We start from the raw sequence: 22,269 nt of genomic DNA, 5'->3' as shown, positions 1-22,269 counted from the left end.
GCACATGGCTATGAACTGAGCCTGTTAATTAATTTAAGAAGATGGTTTAACTAATAGAATGGTGGTTTAACTGAAAGTGGCAAAGTGTGTTGTTGTCTGAAAGGATCAGAGCAAAATATTAACATCTAAAAGGAAAGAACAGAGTGACTGAGTAATTGCATGGCGCGTTAGTAAATACAAATCTGATGCTTCATGTTTTATTTTTTATTTTTTATTTAACTTTTTTTTTACTTGTATGGCTAGAAAATGTGGTGTAGGGTGTATATGAGTTTTTGAGAGGGGGATGTGTGTGTTTTTGATTTTTTTTTGTTTCCACACACATTCTAGTATTTTTATGTGTAAAGGAAACAAACAGAAACACAGACCATAAATAAAAACTTTTTTTTTTTAAATAATGATTTTAAGATAGTCTGATACATAAAAGATAATATTAAATCATTTGAAATGAAGAATTGTATAAAAATGCTATTGCAGTTATAAAGACTTTATGTTTAAATACTAATAATTTATACAGTAATAAATTAATAAATAAAATAAATTCCTGAACGCCCCCTGACGTAATAAATAAATAAGGTAGCATTATTCAATTTGGGATGTAATATGCCAAAATGACAATGTAATATGTAAAATGGCAATGCATTTCTACATTTACATTTACATTTTCCAATACATTTGTGCAACGTTTGGTGCAAAATGAAAATGAAAATTAAATTACATAATTTTCATTTGCCATTTCCTACACCAGTTTTAATATGTAAAATGAATACTGATTTTAACGCTTTATAAGTTGCAAAATGAAAATGTATTACAGAAATGATTATATATGTCTAACATGTTCAAGCAAAAACTGTGGGAAAAATGATCATTTAAATGTTATTTTTCTTAAATGCATTAACACTCACAGTCAAGACACCTTACGATTGCATTTTCATTCAATGACCCGCAATGAATGTAGCAAAATTCAAAGTGCACATTGAAAATGCATTCCGAGCCGATCACGTCTCCGCCCCCTCCCGCCCTGTCAATCACTGCGTGAACAAGGCGGGGCTTACAGAAGGTCAGAGACTCAAATCTCAAGAAGAGGATTCAAGTGAGAAACAAACATGGACAAGACAGTTGGTCCGTGTATGTTTTGATGATTTCGGTTTATGGCTTCAATATTTCATTCGCACTTATGGGCGGAGTTGAAACGCTGCTTTCATCTGATTGGTCGAATCGCTCAGTCTTCAGCTCGGTCTTTTCATTCTTTCAGGCAGAATAAGAGTCAGTGCAAGTGAAGCACTGTAATGTCTGAAACCACCGCTCACTGTTAATTAGCATAATATTTGAATCAGATGTAGCTGGGGCACATAATTTGTGCTGTAGAGACCTGCAAATTATTTCTAGGTTGTAGTATTGTATGAATATTGTCCCACTGATAAATACAGTGCAAATAGTTCTGTCTCCTTGGATAACAGTGAAGTGGAAATAAAAAATCATAATAGACTGAACAGTTCCATGTCTGTAACATTTACCACTCTCATATTTTAAGTCATAAGGCACTAGGTATGTGTGTGTGTGTGACATTAATAAATAATTGTAAAAATTAATATAGTTAAATTTCTAAATAAAAATAGTAAAATTAGCTCTATGCTGCTCAGTGCTCATGCTGCTCAGTGCTCCTGTAGCCTACCTCAGAGCGCCCTCTCGCGGCTGTAGACGGTAATGTTTTCTCTTGGTCCTGAATAAATGCGACTTATATTCCAGTGCGACTTATATATGTTTTTTTCCTCGTCATGACGTATTTTTGGACTGATGCAACTTATACCGAAAAATACAGTTAACATTATTATTATTATTTATTATGAGAGTAATTGACACAGACTGGAACTTAAATGTTTCACCCAATTCAGCTCAGATCTTCAGACTCGTCAGACTCGTGTTGCTTATATAACTGGCCAGACTTACCTTCCCAAAAAAAATCATATTTAATTTTATTTCATATATTTAACTATATTTATTTCCACTTCACTGTTATCCAAGGAGACAGAAACTAGTTGCACTGTATTTATCAGTGGGAAAATATTTATATACAATAATTTAACGGGGTCTCTTGCAGGTCTCAGCAGCACAAATTATGTGCCCAGCTACATCTGATTCAAATATTATGCTAATTAACAGTGAGCGGTGGTTTCAGACATTACAGTGCTTCACTTGCACTGACTCTTATTCTGCCTGAAAGAATAAAAAGACCGAGCTGAAAGCGGAGCGATTCGACCAATCAGATGAAAGCAGCGTTTTCAGCTCCGCCCAAAGTGCGAATGAAATATTGAAGCCATAAACCGAAATGATCAAAATGTACACGGGCCAACTGTCTTGTCCATGTTCTCTCACTTGAGTCTCTGACCTTCTGTAAGCCCCGCCTTGTTCACGCAGTGATTGACAGGGCGGGAGGGGGCGGAGACGTGATCGGCTCGGAATGCATTTTCAATCGCAGTGATTGACATGGTGGGTTCATTGCGGGTCATTGAATGAAAATGCAATCGTAAGTGTCTTGAATGTGAGTGTTAATGCATTTAAGAAAAATAACATTTAAATGATCATCATTTTGCCACAGTTTTTGCTTGAACATGTTAGACATATATAATCATTTCTGTAATACATTTTCATTTTAATTTTGCAACTTATAAGCGCTAAAATTAGTATTCATTTTACATATTAAAACTGGTGTAGGAAATGGCAAATGAAAATTATGTAATTTAATTTTCATTTCATTTTGCACCAAACGTTGCACAAATGTAGGTAAATGTAAATGTAGAAATGCATTGCCATTTTACATATGACATTGTCATTTTGCATATTACATCCCAAATTGAATAATGCTACCCATATGCTTCCATATTGTTTTGGCTGCTTTATCCTTTCTGATTTGTTTTTTGTCTTTTGTTTTTATATTTTTTTTTTTTAAAAGTTTTTTTTTTTTGTTATTGTTGTGTTATCAGTATACAGTAATTTCAAGGACACCACAGATTTTAATAGTTCAAGTAAGTTGGAATATTAACATCACATCATATAATTTTTTAAACACATTTTCCTCAGTTTTTGAGGGTTTTCTGCAAAGCCACGAGTGGAGATAAAAAAAATAAAAAAATAATAATAAAACAACAATTAATTAACAATTTCTAAGTAAAATTTTGTGGTCCGTTCTGTGCTAGAATACAATGTTCCACAAGCCAAAAGTCAGTCTAAGTGCGAGTAGATGGAAAGTTTGAGCCATACTGACAGGGACAAGACAGACAGACTGTGCGACGAGAGGAGAGGAGCAGCTATGGGTGCGGTTCTCCTCTGCGCTCCCCAAAGTTTCTCACTTTCACTCGCTTTAGCTTCTCTTTCAGAGTCTACTGCCGTCCCTCTCTCTCTCTCTAGGCCAAAATCTCATTACTAAAAAAAGCAGGTCATTTTTACAGCTCCATCAGCGAGTCTCTTTCTCTCTCACCAGTCAAATGAACACAGATGGGGTTGGCTTGGTGTTTGTGGCTCCCCCCTGCCCCGCAGCGCTCTGCACTTGCCAGAGAAGTGTGAAAGCACTCCAACACTTTATTAACAACAAAGGGCTTGCAAAACAGCACGCAGTATTGGAGGAGCTCCCTTTCAATACAGAGAGAGCGAAATGACACTTAAAATACATGCAAAAACAGGTGATTAAGCAGAAGCTTTTATTAGAGAAATAAACCACAAGCTTGTTCAGGTTTGGAAAGAGTCCTTGAGTTATAACTTTTATAGCCACTGAGAACTGTACTCATCACAGGGGTTAAACGTTGGCTAGATGTTATGTAACCTTTGATTTTTGGGGGGTGCTTGGGGTATTTGACAGCTGCTATGACATCATTCTCACCGGCCTATCAGATGGCAGCAGGTTGTGTAATCACACATCAGGTCTATTCAGAGAGCCTGAGTGACATGTGTTCATAATTAAGCAGAAAACACTCATCCATGTCATTCTGATGGAATGGTTTACACAGTCAACTTTGCCAACTGGTGTGTCAGTTTCTCTCCTGATTGGACGGCGTGTAATTCCAAGCGTATGTGAGTATTGTCGCTCAGAGGAATGTGGAGAATGGCAATAATGTGAACATGAATCAACATTCTGGATGAAACTGACGGTTTTGGACTACAATTGAGGACCGTAAGGCATGTAAGCTGGGTTGAGCCCTGCGGATTTGGTTTAATATGGTTGAAATTTTTCTAAATCACCAAAAGTCACAATAATTGAGTAAAATAGTTTCTGATTTAGCCAGGCTCTCATCTCTTTTGTCAAAATATGAGACTTCTTCCACCAGAATGTGCCAGAAGTTAATAGAAAACAACCTCACAGCTTTGCTCTACTTGGGTCTTTTTCAAAGTTCCCCTGAAAGCTTCACGTGGGTGCCAAACTTCCTCACACTTCACACCCGAGTGAGTGATCTCTCCATCCGCGTCACCATTTGTTGGGGACTGTTTGAGGCAGGGAGGTGCGCAGATGTGTTGGCTGTAACATCACAACATGGCAAAGGCTTAGCTCATGAATATTATTTAAAACAAGCATATGTAATTTAACACAAAGATAATTAATAACCCTATCATTAACACTACCATTAAAAAGACACGAATTTGCGCCTGGCAAAGTGAATGACACGAATTGGGTGATGCCTATTTTCCTCTAACGTGCAATGTTCGCCTCAATTGTGTCTTCCGCACAAGTTGTTAAATTTCAACTCCAGCGGAAAATTCGCGCAAGCCAATCATCAAAGATCTTATTGACATATCCAGTTTGTCACATCCGGTTGTTTTAGAAAATGTTTTTTATGTTTTTATTTGTGTGAGTGATGCAAAAAACATCCTGCGAGTAATCTAGCGCGAGTAACGCAATGCAAATATTTGCTTCGCTTTTAGTGTGCACACCATTAGAATGAATTCTGCTCAAGGAACATTTATAACTGTAAAAGTAAAAAATAGAACACAATGTTGCTGTTTAATATTTTTATGTATATACAGGTTTTTCTCAGGTTTCTTTGATGAATAGAAAGTTCAAAAGAACAGCATTTATTTCAAATTAGAAATATTGTGAAACATTATACTGTAAATGTCTTTAGTGTCACTTTTAATTATTTTAATGCATCGTTGCTGAATAATAGTACTAATTTCTTTTTAAAAATCGTACTGATCCCAAACTGTGGTGTATAATATGTAATAATATTATCAGAAATATTCTAGCAGTACATAGTATAATATAATATACAAATATTTAAAGAAATAATTGAAACAACAGCTCATTGAATATTTTTTTTTTAAATAAAGCTAGTAGTCATGCAGACCTATTCAAGCACAATAAACTATTATTGAATTTAATAGAATTAATTTGATTCATTCCTACATCTGCCACTTTCATAACATTTCAGCTTTAAATATGAGAGGTTTGGGGTCTCATCTGCTCTAACGTATAACTTAGATACATATTTTACTAAGGCCTACACATCATCACAGTTTATAGCTTTACCTTAAAAAGGCAATAGCAGTGGGTATCGGAAGGGCTGATAAAAAAAAGTGGGAGTACTGTGTCTATACATTTGGGATATTACCCTTGATGCCTGACTTTTATGACTAACCCACTGACTAACTGAAGGAAAAATTGAGCGCTAGCAATACAATGAAGTCTATATTTCATTTGTGCATCACAAGCCTACAGAACTTCCCAAGTGTTAATAGAGCAGTTTAATAGTGGTCTGTTCTCTCAAAAAGCAGCCAAAAGGCTGTTCAAATGTCTCAATTCTTCTGGATCAATAAAATTTATATTAGGTAAGTAAAATAAATTAGTAAATACTTGAGTTTGTCGTGACAGTTTTGATGGACTGTGCCTTTAAATACATCTTATTCGCATAATGTCTCTCTTTCTCTCTCACACACATACGCAAGAGCACATGTTGGGAATGGCCTGCTAGACATCTCCTCACACATTCTCCTGTTTGAGACCAAACCCTGTTACACACAAGAGGAAATCTGCTGCCATTGTTTTCTTGAGGTATGCTGGTTAATGGCACTGCACATGGGTATATATAAAGAACTGCTCAATCTAAATAAAGCCTGGCTGGGCTAAATTTAAGAACACAGAGGAGTGTAGTCCAAGCTTAACACAGAAGATAAATGGTGAAAAGTAAATGTAGGTTTTCGGTCTCTCCCGTTCTATTCACAGGATTTATAATTACATAGTCTATGGATAGGCTGGGCTGTAATTTAGAGCAGCTGCTTCTGTAGACAAAGAATAATGTACTTGCAAAGTCAATGAAAATGTAGAACCCTGTTCCATCAAAAACCTGGAAATGAGACAGGAACAGGAAATATCGCAAGCCAGATCTGAACTAGTGTTACCCAAGTAAGCGTGGATGACTGTGTAGGAGTGCTAACCATAAACCTTAATCTGATTCTCACTAAATCACAATCAGGCCCATGTCACAAAACTAAATTTAGTATCAATATATGCCACTGTAATTGCTTTAAACTGGCTATTCTTGATCACAGCCAGACCATGTGTAAAGTGACACTATGCATAAACAGAGATAAAACAATTATGAATAATTTCCCCTAAAAAAATGTTTAATCATAATGGATTTAGGTCAATTAAAAAGTTAAACTCTTAAGATTTCAAGTAGTGGGTCTTAAATTAGAATCATTAACATGAGAAGCACTTAGAGAGCGAGCTTATTTTAAAAGTAAAATAAGTGCATACGTGTCTTTATAAATATCCCTACATTCATGCGGTGAGACTCGGCTGACGTTGGTGAGACTGAGGCCATACAACATCTGCCTAGGGGTTGTGCGCGGTCAGAGGAGAAACCCAGAGAGGTGCTCAGGGGGTCAGCCAGTTGACGGACGTCCTCCGGATCTCTGGAAAAAGCTAGGAAATGGTTGAAGCCTCTGTAGAGCCCTAAAACCTGGATCCAGTCAAGGCTAAATATGCAGTGGAACGTGCTCAGGTGATCATGTGGGGAAGTTTAAAGAGCTTAGTGGTATTTCTATCATAACGTTAAAGAAAACACAAGCTTGCTGGAGGATTTGGTCACTGTAAATCATAATATGAGTGAAGTCTAAAGATATAACTGTTAGAGTACCAAGGCAAGGCAGAACTAACAGTTTAAAGGCTAAAGTTGCAGGCATTTTGGAGTACAAGAAAGAAAGTGAGAGATACGAAGAGGGAGAAAAGGAGGAGGCCATACAATCCACAGCCGTTGGCTACAACAGGATTGCTTGAGCCAGACCATCTGCTATAGATTATAACGATTCATCTGAGAAAGCATGAGAGAGGGAGGGGAAATAAAGAGAGGGGGACGTCAGACCAACTCAAAGACACATTCAAAGAAAGACTGAGTGAGTGAGCCAATGAATGAGTAGCTGAGTGATAGAGTGAATCCATGAGTGAGTGTTTGAATAGATGAGTGGCTGAGCAATCAGGGATTGATTAAGTAAGTGAATAAAGGTGAGACTGAATCAATGAGTGAGCAAAAGTGATTTCCGAAAGCAGCACGGCTGTTTTAAACATCGATAATAGTTACAATACATTACATTGATGATAATAATGTTTCTTGAGCGCCAAACCAGCTAACAAGAATGATTTCTAAAGGATCATATTTGAAAATTCAGCTTTCCATCACAGGAATAAATTTTAAAATACATTAAAACAGAAAACAGTTCTTTTAAACTGTAATATTAAATATGTACAAACCCGATTCCAAAAAAGTTGGGACACTGTACAAATTGTGAATAAAAACAGAATGCAATGATGTGGAAGTTTCAAATTTCAATATTTTATTCAGAATACAACATAGATGACATATCAAATGTTTAAACTGAGAAAATGTATCATTTTAAGGGAAAAATACGTTGATTTTAAATTTCATGGCATCAACACATGTCAAAAAAGTTGGGACACGGCCATGTTTACCACTGTGTGGCATCTCCTCTTCTTTTTATAACAGTCTGCAAACGTCTGGGGACTGAGGAGACAAGTTGCTCAAGTTTAGGAATAGGAATGATGTCCCATTCTTGTCTAATACAGGCTTCTAGTTGCTCAACTGTCTTAGGTCTTCTTTGTCGCATCTTCCTCTTTATGATGCACCAAATGTTTTCTATGGGTGAAAGATCTGGACTGCAGTCTGGCCAGTTCAGTATCCTTCTTCTACGCAGCCATGATGTTGTAACTGATGCAGTATGTGGTCTGGCATTGTCATGTTGGAAAATGCAAGGTCTTCCTTGAAGGAGAGGACGTCTGGATGGGAGCATATGTTGTTCTAGAACTTGGATATACCTTTCAGCGTTTGATGGTGCCTTTCCAGATGTGTAAGCTGCCCATGCCACACGCACTCATGCAATCCCATACCATCAGAGATGCAGGCTTCTGAACTGAGCGCTGATAATAACTTTGTTTGTCCTTGTCCTCTTTAGTCTGGATGACATGGCATCCCAGTTTTCCAAAAAGAACTTAAAATTTTAATTCGTCTGACCACAGAACAGTTTTCCACTTTGCCACAGTCCATCTTAAATGAGCCTTGGCCCAGAAAAAATGCCTGCGCTTCTGGATCATGTTTAGAAATGGCTTCTTTTTTGACCTATAGAGTTTTAGCCGGCAACGGTGAATGGCACGGTGGATTGTGTTCACCGACAATGTTTTCTGGAAGTATTCCTGAGCCCATGTTGTGATTTCCATTACAGTAGTATTCCTGTATGTGATGCAGTGCCGTCTAAGGGCCCGAAGATCACGGGCATCCAGTTTGGTTTTCCAGCCTTGACCCTTACGCACAGAGATTGTTCCAGATTCTCTGAATCTTTGGATGATATTATGCATTGTAGATGATGATAACTTCAAACTCAAACAATTTTTCTCTGAGAAACTCTGATATTCTGATATTGCTCCACTATTTTTCGCCGCAGCATTGGGGGAATTGGTGATCCTCTGCCCATCTTGACTTGAGTCACTGCCACTCTGAGAGGCTCTTTTTATACCCAATAATGTTGCCAATTGACCTAATAAGTTGCAAATTTGTCCTCCAGCTGTTCCTTATATGTACATTTAACTTTTCCTGCTTCTTATTGCTACCTGTCCCAACTTTTTTGGAATGTGTAGCTCTCATGAAATCGAAAATGAGCCAATATTTAGCATGACATTTCCAAATGTGTCAATTTTTTTGTTGTGTGTAACTTTTATGTTATATTGTGTGTGAAATTTTTTTTTATGAGATTTGTAAATTATTCCATTCCTTTTTTACTCACAATTTGTACAGTGTCCCAACTTTTTTGTTTTTTTAATATTTTAAAACTGTATTTTTGATCAAACTAATTTAGCCTAGCTAATTATTCCAAACTTTTGAAAGAATAAACTTGTATTGTGAAAAAAGATTTTGGTCACCCATGAAACATAACATTGACATGTAAATACCAGTCAATTTTGTATGCTATTTTATCTACAGCTTGTTAGATGTATAATTCTGAGGTGAAATAAAGTAGCGCTGTAAGCTTATTTTTATTTGAATGAATTCAAATGAATTAATGAGAGAGAAGGATATAGAATGCGCGAGCGAGTAACCTAATAGTAAAGCTTGATTTAATTACAAAAACCTCATTGCTGAGAAATATAATGTAGCCTTTAGTACTAAAGTTGTTGTATTTATAAAATTCACAGGGCAGGGGTTGAAAAACAGCTCCTAAATGTTGCGCAATTTCTTACCTATAAAATCGCTATTGTTATGGGCAAACTATGTCAACTATGTTTTTGAACATGAATCAATCCAAATTTTGAACAAATCAGAATAAATGAACGAGTGAGTCAATGAATCGGTGACGTATTCATAAAGATAGTCACTTGTCTCATTTCTGAATGAATAACTGAATGAATGACTAAATGTCTACTACTGGTGATTTGGTTTCATATTTAAAAGTATCATTGCATTTTTCCCCCCAACATTTCTTATTTGTATGTCCAAAAATTGTTTTAAAACATTAATCTAATCACATTTATGTGGTGTGAATGTATTTATAGCACCTTTTAGCTTCATCAAACAGTCTGTGTAAATATATTTAATGTTGCTTCTTGTTCTTCCGCGTTGGAAAGATGGAGTTTGATAACACTGATTTCTGAACTTACAGTTTCTTATTATTCTAACCAAATTAATTGAAACAATGTAAGAATTTGATGTGAAAGATGACACATTTAATAAGGTTAGGGAAAAATGGCTATTTATAAACAAATTGGAAATGGCATCTGTTTTGTTATGTACAGCAACTCATTTCTACCTCTTTCACAGAGCACTTTATTTAGAGAGTTGCATAAGTGAGAGAACATCTGTAACTTAGTCCAGATTGGGGGAAATTATAATGTTTAATCATATCTATTATTATGTAAATATTGTGTTTGCATTGAAAAAAGTGTTTTTTTTTTGCCTGTATATGCTGTCAGTTATAGTTCTTAGAAAGAAAATTTGAATCAGCCAAAATCTGTATTGGCAGGTCACACTTACAAAAAAATCGGAAATCAAAATCAGCCAAGAAATTGCAATTAGTTTATCTCTAAATAAAACCAAGTTTTTTTGAAGTAATGTGTACTGTAATCATGTTAAGACGCATTCCATAAAATTGGTATCGAAAAAAAGTATCGTTCAGGAACTGATATCTGAGTAAAGGTATCTGTATCGATATAGGAAATATGGAAAAATACACCCCTATGGGCGAGTAGCTGAAAAGAGTCATTAAGTTAGTATTGAATATTGTGTGAGCGAGGGAGTGTGGGAGCAGGCTCTTAAGTGAGTGAGTTCAGACAGGAAGTGGGTGTGCGAGTTATAAAAAGTGTCTGGCGGTGAGCACTACTCATTACTGTACCTTTAAAAAACACAACTGTACTATGAAGACAACAAAAGTCCTCGGTCATCAATCAAAATGTGTCAGACTTGGTGAGATTTTTTATAAGTTGTAATGCCGTTAGTGCTGTTTGAATCTGTGATCATATTTGAACCACAGCGGAAATATTTTCTAGACAAAAAACTGCTTGTGGTTCTGTTATTCACCCATAAACATCTTTACTGGACACAAAACCACATTCACATGAACACAGCACAATGGATGATTACATTAATCCAGTCCAGGCTGCTTCATATACACGTTGGATTTGGAGGTTCATTGTATTAAAATGAATAAACAGCCTCCAGTAACGTCTTTGGTTAGCGTAAACATAAGTGCAAGTACATGCTCACACACAGCGCGACAGACGTGTGCTCACACTCAGTATGCGTGGCGTCTCTGTTTTGTGTCCGCTCCGCTGAAGCTTTATTAGGTTGTAAAGGCAGCGAGAGCTTGTCAGAAATCTTTTTTTAATCCTCTTGATTTCGACACTGAGCATCGCCAGCATTCCTCATGAAATCACTCTTTCCATTTGTTCACCTCGTGCCATGTGATCCAGCAGTGAGAGACCAGACAGGTGAGGAGTGGAGAGGGAAGAAAAGGAGAAGAGAGATGAGGTAATGAGGTAATTGCTTGATTGTTGCTGCCTTTATAGTTTAGGGATAGCTATAATATTTTAGTGGCAGCACTTTAAAGTTTAAAACACATTGAGACACTATTTTAAGGAAAATTGCATCTAAGGCCCCATCCACACGGAGAAGCTTTTAGCCGTATATGCATAAATTTTGTATTGTATAGGTGTTTTGTCCACACGGATCTGGCGTTTCGGGAGAGTGAAACCGATATTTTTTGAAACCGGGTTCCAGAGTGGATAAATCTGAAAACTCCACCCTTGCGTTTTCGTATGGACAGCGAATCCGTATATTTTCTGAAACGATGACATCATTAGTCCAGGTCTCGTTCCTAGTCAGACACCGCTACGTCACGTAACAACAACAAAAGAAAAACATGAACAAACACTGAATTAATGTCTTTTTATTAACTAAAATTAACACATATTAGTAATAGTATTGTTCCATGTTTGTTTGTATACCGCACGCAAGGTTATTCGCATAGTCCAAGTCTTCTTTGTTTTTAGTGTAACTCTGTGGCAGAATTACAGCACCACATACTGGTCTGGCATGTATACTACATCGTCATGTGTCGGTTTCGTGGTTTCGTGTGTACAAAGATATTTCCTGAGATGAGGGATAAAAAAAGATCGGATAGGGAAAGCTCTGGCTTCATGTGGATGTAGCCTAAATTCATCTCCTTTAAATTTATGAATTGACAGGTTGGTTGTTAAACAATTAGAGTTACCGGGTCCATAGCCAGACAAGAAGCTATAGCCATCAAAGCACCTGTTTTATAACAAATCCAGTGCCTTGAACAATAAATTACAATCAATAATTGTCTAACTTAATTAATGGCTGCATTAAGTATTTATATATACTCTTAAACATTTGATAATTTTTTTTATCAAATAAATGCAGCCATAGTGAGCAAAGAAAGATTTTCTAGAAGGATTTATAAAAAGAAACAAATTAAAAATAAATAAATTTACAGACCCCAAATTGCATGTTAGTGTTTATTACAAAGAAATGCAATAATTAAATTAATTATAAAGGGCTTGCTTAAGACCAAACAGTTGATGAAGCTTCTCCTTGAACAGTTAAAAATACAGTATGTAGTGTAGTTCTACAGTGTAGTTCGAAGGCAACAAATAAACACAAGTTTCGCTCTGATCAGAGAGGAATTTAACGTGAGAAGCAGCGGCACCCTCGAAAAAAAAAAAAACAGACAACTTATAATTAATTCTCTAATGTTTAACCATTGTTGAATCATTCTACCTACACTGGCAAAAACACAACACAGAGACCATTAACTTAAACAGTCTTATCACTGTAATCCATCTCAGATGCAATGACAGATTATTGATCTGGTGATTCAGCTCACACACATTACTCATGAAACACTAGCCTGACACTAATGCCTCTGTTCTGGACAGTCCCACACACAGGAAACGTGTGTCCCAGGTTAATTAGACCATTACTCAAACTATGACCAAAGGAAATGAAAATAATATGTAGCAGGGACATGCAAAGATAAAAACAAAAAACAAAAAAACAATGGAAGGTAATGGTTACTGTCAACTGTTTGGTTACCAACATTCTTCAAAATATCTTCTTTTGTGTTCAGCAGAGGAAAGAAAGTCAAAAGGTTTGGAACAAGTGGAGAGAACTACCCCTTAACCATGTTTCTGGATTTACTCTTTTAGCAGGCTCCTTTCATTTAGCATAATGGTCTTTGTACAAAGACACATTTTCATCAACGAACATCACCAAAATAAACATCTCTCACAAAACCATAAAAAGCCAGCAAAACAAAGGTTAGTCTCTATAGTTACATGCATGCCAGCATGGTTTTGATTTGGAAGGCTCTAAAAATGCTTTAAAAAGAACAATGAAAAAAGAAACGACTGCTTATTTAAATATTTTTTTCTTTGAGGGAATTACACTGTATATGAGTTTCTTGTTTATTTAATGAAAAAGTCATTGTTTAGCAGGGGTATTATGGCAGACTGCAAAGGTTAGCAGATTTTATGTAATAGTCAAGAGCATAGTGAGCTGTCAAATGTGGGTTAGCTGATGAATAACGTGTGTAACGTGGTGTGTGAAATCCAATGCTACGGTGAACTCCTTGCTGTTTTTTTTAACAGCAAATACTCTCTAAAAAACATGCTGTATTGGTTAACTTGTCTACATGCCATCTGTATCCATTTTTGATGGGTTTCCCATGGAAATTTGGCAGACATATGCATTCTCGACTGAGTCGTAGCATCTGCACACACACGCCAAATAAGCTCCTTGTTAAACCAAATCATCTTTCCCTCCTCAAAAGACCTCAAGGGTTATGGTTCCAGCGTTCAGAACCACTTTTCTTTTGGCGCAAAGCTCTCAATGTTTCAGAGCTAAAAAAAAGGGGAAAAAAAAACCAAGCGCAAGGGATGATGCAAACCAAAATGGATTTCCATGGTTAGTCCTGGCAGTTCTGAACTCTGGGGTTCTTGTGTAACACGGCTCACCGAAAGACAAAACCACAAACACAGCATCAAAAAAAGTGGTCTTTGAAAGTTTTCCTCCAACATATTAAGAAACATTTCTGTTCCATTTAAGAAATATAAAGGGATGATTCTGGTTAGACAAAAGTCTCAGAAGAAATCTATGTATCAATCAAACTTCAATGTTCAGAATACACAGTCACAGATGGCCTGAAATGTGTGGGGATACATTAGAAATCTCATCAGTCTCTTGTTCACCCAAAAATGAAAATTGTCATTAATAACTTCAAGCCAGTCTAAACCTGTAAGACCTTTGTTCATATTTGGAACACAAATTAAGATAGAGAGCTTTCTGACCCTGCATAGACAGCAACGCAATTGACATGTTCAAGAATTTGTTCATATCTGTTACATCGTTTAAGATTTTGTATAAACATTTAAAAATCCTGCCAGTACTTGTTTTTCTTCAGTAGCTTAAGTACCAATGGTACTAGGTGTTGTGTATAGTGTGTGTGGTTCTTCCAGAACTGACGGGGCAGGCAGAAAAAATGCCTACAAGCACTCAGAAAAACTACACATGGAAGATGGTGACGATATATGAATATGATCATGTGAGATTTAAATGAGAGTGCGCAGTTCTGAAAGCACGAGCGCTGCGCATGATCACACACACATATAAAGTTACTGACTGTCTGACAGATTACATATTGTTCATTCATTGTGTAGCAGCCAGCTGATTATTTTTATTAACATTATTACCATTATTAACCAATATTACTGGTTATTTGTTTATGTTAATGGTTTTAAAAAATATTTTCGGCCTGCCAGTATGTCAGTGAATATAAACTAATGCTTGCATTTAGAGTATAGGTGTGTGTGTGTGTGTGTGTGTGTGTGTGTGTGTGTTTTATTTGAAGGCCAAGTGCCACTAATGTTTAAGTATTATTGTTATTTTTTTCCCTGTGGTATCGACTTGGTATCGAGTATCATGTATTTTTAGTGGTATCGGTACTGACTACTAGATTTTTGGTATTGTGACATCGCTAGTAAGGACATTGTTAAAATAGTCCATGTGACATCTGTGGTTCAACCTTAACTTTATGAAGCTATGAGAATATTTGTGTGGGAAAAAAAATAACATGCATGCACGTGCATTCCTCTCTTTGAAACCAAGGCGCAGCACATCTGGGTTCTACATCAGAATGCTGGCTCCTGCGTCAGCACCAAAACACGCATGTGACGTGATACTCTCCTGAACACGCGGCGGAGACTGACTTGAAAGAGAAGAAATTGTTGAACAAAGTTGTTATTTACAGTTTCTTTTGTGCACAAAAATATTCTCATAGCTTCATAAAATTACGGTTGACCACTGGTGTCACGTGGACCATTTTAATCATGTCCTTACTACTTTTCTGGGCCTTGAAAGTGGTAGTTGCATTGCTGTCTATGCAGCATCAGAGAGCTCTCAGATTTCATCAAAAATATCTTAATTTGTGTTTGAAGACGAACAAAGGTCTTGCAGGTTTGGAATGACATGAAGGCGAATAATTACTGACAGAATTTTCATTTTTGGGTGAACTATCCCTTAAAATTAGGCCTAAAATATTGAGACAGGTATGACTACAAAAAAGTAATTTCTTCTTTTCTGTTGTTCATGTCTTCTCTTCTCTGGAAATTTACTTTCTGCGACCGGCTTGGTGCTGAATCTGCCAGGCTAGATTGGGTCATAAATATTAATTTATTATGTTAAATACATTAGGTCTAACTGATTTCCTGAAGGCCAGATGTTGGGTGATAAGTGTGAGTGCATTTGTTCAGCTCATTGCTAAACGAAATGGTTGGTAGAATTTTCTGCTTGATCCTAAAGCCATTATTGTGCACACTTTTTCTTGGCACCTTTGTCAAGCAAAATACAATTCTTTAAATATAATAATTTTCCAAATGTACTAAATACACACAAATGCACACAAGCACTCACACTCCTGACTGAAAGCCAAAATCAACAAAATGAGGTGAGGATTGATGTTCTCCTACCAGCTGATGCGTAAGGACAATCCGGATCAGCGGCTCAGTGGAAAGGTTGAACGACAGGGCAGGAGATGGTTCCACCTTCAGAGAAATAAGATGACTGGCCATCTGGATCTTATGATCTTTAAAATCCACTGCCTCGTTTATCCTGCAGAGATGGGCAGTCAGTTAATGTCTACCCTTCAACTACTGTACAAACTCTACATAATGAGCAAAAAAACTTATGCTAATGACAGTTATCTGCAAAGAAACAAGTAATGCTAATATTAAGATAACAATAATCATATCAAAACAGAAATACAGCAAGATTGTGATTTTGTTTCTATAGAACAGTTCACTAAACGAGGTAATTACTGGCAGTTACATTATTCAATTACATAGTCTGTTATTGCTTTGCCAATGAAAATAGTTTCAAAGTAAGTCACAGCAGAAACAATCGTTCAGCATCTCAGAGCTACAGTAGTGGCGTTTGTTTTGTTCCTGCGTTAATCAGTGTTTCTTAATGTATCTGTTGAGGTAATGACACAGTGACTAACTTACTTGTTTTCTTAATGAATGAATCAGTGTTTTTAAGTCAAGTCACATTTATTATATTTATATCACTTTATACAATAGAGACTGTTTCTATGCAGCAGTAATACTCTTTCCACATACTGTTTTTCACCTCCTATATTTAGGGGAATTGTGCAATTACAGATGCGTTCACTCACTTGTTTCCTTGCTTAATGAAGCAGTGTTTTTGAACAAATCAGATAAATGAATAATTCACTGATTCACTTATAAAGACAGTTTCCTGTCTTAATTTTGGGTTCTCATTAATGTTTAAATGTCAACAAGAATTTACCCTGCATCATCTCTCAGCTCTGGTGACCAGTTAAGTTATGTAAAAAAGGCCAGCTGAGTTCCAGTGCTGTGCTAAAAAAATTTAATGAGATAAGTACTGATCATGGCTGTGTTAAGATGGAAAGAGAGTGTTATCAGCCAACTTAATGGCTGGGAGTATCAGACGCAGAGGCCCAGATGAGAGAGAACCAGAGTGATAAAGACATGCTCGCAAGAACATAATGTACAACAGAAAACACACACACACACACACACACACACACACACACACACACACACACACACACACACACACACACACACACACACACACACACACTTTACCTTGTTTGTAGAGGGCTGATTTTTTTGTAGTAGTTGTGCATTTTGTGGTAGAAAAGTCCCACGATCGTGGTCTGAGCTGCAGGGGGAAACATGTATTAACATTTGATCACAGAGATGCATGTGTGTGTTGAAGAATGTGTTGTGCTGCCGTTGAAATACACAGAGATGATAGACTCATTATCATAGACACTGCATGCAGTCCTCTCACTGCAGCTCTAATGGGAAAGATGTGTGTTCACACACACACACACACACACACACACACACACACACACACACACACACACACACACACACACACACACACATGCAAGTAGAGAGCGATGAGGGACCACCATGAGGGAGAAATATGTTACACTCTACTTCAAAAAAAAATTTCAACCATTAAATGATAAACAAACAGGGCCATTTCCCTTTGAGTTCAACTCCAGTATTCACATGAAAACACAATCGTTATCATAATTTGACTGAAGAATTTGTGTAAATAACCTTAATAACAGTAAAATAACTGTTGTGGGCCATTGGATTTTGCAATATTATTTCATCAGGGTCTGAATAAGAGCCGCACAATTAATAGTATTAATAACTTACATTATGATTTGGATCAAAGTATCATTTTTAGTTTAAAAAAAGAGCAAGCAGTTGCCCCACACAAAATAAATATTTAAAATTTAAATATTATTTAAATATTGTTTAAATCAACATAATTACAAGTGTATTTTATATTTTCATTTTAATTTTAGTTTTAATTTCAATATTTTTATTATGTGCTTTTCTCTTTTTTATTATTTTTTATTTCTATATTTATCTTCTCTGAGTTATCTTCATCTAGTTTTTTATTTTAGTTTTAGTTTTGGTAATTTAGAACAAACCTTTTTTGTTACTTTTTAAAGTTTTTCATCTAATATTAATATTTTTTTTCAGCTTCATTTGACCTACCAAAATAAATTTTTAATAGTTTTAGTTTAAGTTAACCATAACAATATCATAACAAAAGATTAATCAACTATCATGATGTTTGGTTCATTTTAATTACAATCTGCTTGTAAAAAAAAGCAACCATAGTGATGCTTGTTTGCAGTTTTGGTTATTGTGAAAAATGCTGAGAACAGTTCCAACTTATTAGTGTTTTTACAGGTGTTAATGGACCGAATATGCAATATCACTGTGTCCCAACTAACTCCTCTGATTTGGGCTTCAGATAAACTCTGGGCCAATAAACTCACAAACCAATGGCCAAAATCTCTCTACAAATGTTTTTATTAAGACTAAAAGAAGCTTGGCCCAGCGGAAATACAGAGCATTTCAATGCGCTCCTTCTCTTGCGGTCTTTAATTGGCATATAAAAGCTCTGCTAGGTTCTGTTAATGAAGTGTACCATATGTCCGGCTGCACAGGAGAAGCGGTTCAGTGGCACGTTAATGCCAGCGCTAGCGTTTATGTGCCATTTCTGATAATAGAGCTTCAATAGATTATTAAAACTTTTTATAATGAACAGAGCGGGGCTCAGGTTCAGCACTGTGCCAAAGGAGCTGAGGGGAGCTGACCCCAAAATGCTGTCAAACAAACAAAACGTTTAATGCCCTCATAATTACCGCCACCACATGGGAAACATTGCAACACTCACTCTTCAACTATTGCTCGCATTTACACATAAAAAAGACGGCAAACGCACACACTTTCTCTGTTTTTAATGAAACTCTCCTTGAGGGGCTTGTGTGATTGGCAGTTTTCGTCAGAGAGCAGCAGGAAGTCATCAGAGTTGATTGCATTGTCCTCTTCAGCCATAAACAACAAATAAACATACAACAAATAAATGTCCCTCATTCTCCTCTTATGAAAACAATGTGTTCTTTCACCCCAGCCTGAGGTGTCCAAAAGCAATGAGAAGTGTGTGCGTGCACGTTTTCTCATAATCATGGTTTAAACTGGGTAGGAATGATTCAGAACAACAACCTTCTATTCAAAAAAGAAAATATGATTGGCAGTTTGTTTAGCAATCCATCCCATTTCATATTTATATGCTCCAGTCCAGGTTTTGTTTGTTCCATTATGCACATTATGGCTAAATTGTGGTTAAGAGAGTGGAAAAGCATTAAAGTTTGCTACTTTAAGCATGATTTATCCCATTAGCTAGTAGCAGATGGCATAGGCGACATAGACAGCCACTGTTCTCCAGGGCGGCACAGGACAACCTTCACTCTGGTACAGTGAAATCACTAAATAAAATCCAATCAAATGTGCCTAATACAGTAATAAACATTCATTAACATAAAACTGCAGGATCTGGGGTCTCATTTATAAACGTTGCATATGCACAAAATGGGCTTATAAATATGCGTAAGCAATTTTCCACGCACATATAAAAATAAACTTGGTGGTAAACCGATTTTAAACACTATTTTCATTTCGATATGCATTTGTATGAAATATTCCACTCACATTAATGTTGATACGCACTGAAAGTACAAAAATTCAATACACAGAAAATAAAAAAATATATGAATTTAGACATATAGTGGATGTGCTTTCCTGTTTCAATGACAGCGAGGAGTGTTATACTCTAGGTGCACAATAATTCATATTTAAACTAAACTGCAGATCTCATGATAAGAGAAAATATTTTTAGCGAGAACAATGATCAATTATGCGCACTTACTTCGATATTATGGTGAACTGCTGGATTCGGCGGTCAAGCGGTCCATTTTCTGGTTTGAATAGGACCAGTGATAATAGTTTATTGTACAACTGCATCTGCACGGAGGTGTTGATGTCTTGTGAAGGCCTCTCCACAACATTATGAAAAATACCACTGTATTTGAAGGATACAACTCAAAGAAAATGGTAAGATTTGCACATTTCCTTTTTAAAACACGAATTATACAACTGTGTTTACACTGCAATAAATTAAGGCCTATTTGTATCCACTAAAAATGTTCACATTATCAGCAAAACTGCATAAATTTAATTTAATTTGAATTGTTTAAAACAAGTGAAATACTATTTGGCCAGTGTAAATGAATGAGGTCAACTATTTTCAGCCGTTTTGTTTTTATGGATATTTTCATATATTCATTATAAAACATAAAAAGGATACTGGATAATTTTTAGCAATAAAAATTAATGTGTATGGCACAAATGGCATTATAGTCTGTAGGTTAGTGCGCAGGTTCTGACGTACACATGGTTTTATCAATCTGAAAACTTTTGTGCGTACGCAAAATCTAGCTTTTTTTGTGTACGTACACTTTTAGGATGAAATCAAAGGAGAGTTTTATAAATGAGACCCCAGGACATGGATCAAAGCCAGATTTTAGGATTACTCACACTGCATTGTGAGGGCCTCTCCTGGTACTGAGATGTAACTCTTCCCTTGTGTGGGGAACCGGTAGCTTTGAAGATTGTAGTTCTGAGGGATCTTCATCAGAGAGTAATCTAGACATATTAAAAAAGATGGGTCACTGTTCAAAGTAAGTATACTATTGCTTTGATATTGCATCACTTCCAAGAAAATCAAAAGGACGGGCATTTTGGTACCAAGTCGGTGGTACTGAGTACTGAATGCATTTGGAAACTGTGCACCATCTGAAAGGCAGCTTGTTACAAAATCTTACATACATTACTCTGTGACAAGCGGCTACATGTGTGCGAATTTTGGTGCAATTATTTGTGAGGTTTTAATGTAAACACAGTCAACACTGTTTACTTCAACTGTCTATTTGCTCTGTTGTTTGTCATTTGTAACTTATTTTTATTCCAGACCATTTACATGTTCTGAATTATTGTCTGATTAACTTGAAACAATTTTTACATAATTGAGAAAAAAAATACTTAAACCTACATTGCATTGTTTATCAAAATGACAGCAAAGACATTTCTAATATTACAAATGATTTCAATTTGAAATAAATGCATCAAATCATCAAATAATCCTGAAATAATGTATCATGGTTTCCAAAAAAAAAAAAAAATTAAGCACAACAACTGTTTTTTCACAATATATTTCACAATATTTTTACTGTATTTTTATTCAAACATAAGAGGTGAACAGTTTAACCTTTCTAGTGATATTAAAACTGATAGAGAATTGTGAAATTATCTGTAAACTACTGGTACAGTATATGTTATTAAAGGTTGGTATTGTGCTAAAGCTATTGCAGGGCGCCATCCAAATAATATTATGGGAACATCATCTCTTGTTCTTATTTTATCTGTGATCTTACGTTTATTTATGCTTCATTCACTGACTGTAACATTAAAGTTCAATAATATCTCAAGCAACCCAAAAAGTTTTCTCAATCAACCTCTGCTTCTTACACACAGTCTTATCATAGCAAAAGGAGGATCAGAGACAGAGTTGGCTCTAAAGCGTGCAATCTCAGAGGTCCTGATTCAGAATTGAGACTTCAACAAGACTTATCATTTTGAATCTGAGCAGAGCAGATCAAGAGATGTTACGACCCATATCTAATTAATTTCAGGTTACATTTTCTCCAAAAGACATGACAGACATACAGATTTTTTATGTGATTTGAAACTTAGGGGTACTTCTGACTATTTAAAATAATTTAAAATGAAATTTGTACCAACTATTTCTTATATATGTTAGACTGTATAAAAAAACAAGACTTGTAGTAATGAAACAGTAAAAAGCAGCTGCAACATATAGCTGGTTAGCTTTTTCAAGTCATGTTTCATGTCTCAAACCTCAAATTCCTTAACTGTGGCCTAATTGTACATTGTGACGCACACCCTGTATGCTGCACTCATGCATATGGATTAGGTACATGTCCCCCTGTGAGCATACTTGCACATACTCCATATACTTCAAGCCAGTCCTGTATGTAGAGGAAGGGGAGGAAGTGTGAATTTCTTAGAACAGATATTCTGGAAATGGAAGTTTGAAGAAGTGTTTTGGAGTGTGCACTGACCAGCTACAGAGCTCTTGCCCCCTATGGCCACTGGAGCCTCTGCGTCTGGGCCGGACCGAAGCTTGGAGGCCATATGCTCCATCACTTTATCCACCGTTTCCACCAGCTCATTGACCACTGGACTCCACTGTTTAACATGACAAT

The 22,269-nt window shown here is 36.2% G+C and overlaps 1 protein-coding gene across 3 annotated transcripts in view; it reads right to left on the bottom strand.

Moving 5' to 3' along the window:
- The window catches only part of LOC109071615 (adhesion G-protein coupled receptor D1-like), a 53,653-nt gene that overhangs the window by 12,365 nt on the left and 19,019 nt on the right, over positions 1-22,269 (bottom strand). For all 3 annotated transcript variants that reach the window (XM_042728997.1, XM_042728998.1, XM_042728999.1), the window contains 4 exons: positions 22,126-22,252; positions 20,522-20,629; positions 17,195-17,270; positions 16,034-16,175 (listed from right to left, as the gene is read on the bottom strand). In XM_042728997.1, coding sequence (XP_042584931.1) covers positions 16,034-16,175; positions 17,195-17,270; positions 20,522-20,629; positions 22,126-22,252 — 453 coding nt within the window. The remainder of the gene's footprint in view (positions 1-16,033; positions 16,176-17,194; positions 17,271-20,521; positions 20,630-22,125; positions 22,253-22,269) is intronic.

Source organism: Cyprinus carpio, chromosome B8 (assembly GCF_018340385.1).
Source record: "Cyprinus carpio isolate SPL01 chromosome B8, ASM1834038v1, whole genome shotgun sequence".
Taxonomy (NCBI): Eukaryota; Metazoa; Chordata; class Actinopteri; order Cypriniformes; family Cyprinidae; genus Cyprinus; species Cyprinus carpio.
The sequence above is the reverse complement of the archived record's forward strand: the minus strand, read 5'-3'. Positions and strand labels throughout refer to the sequence as shown.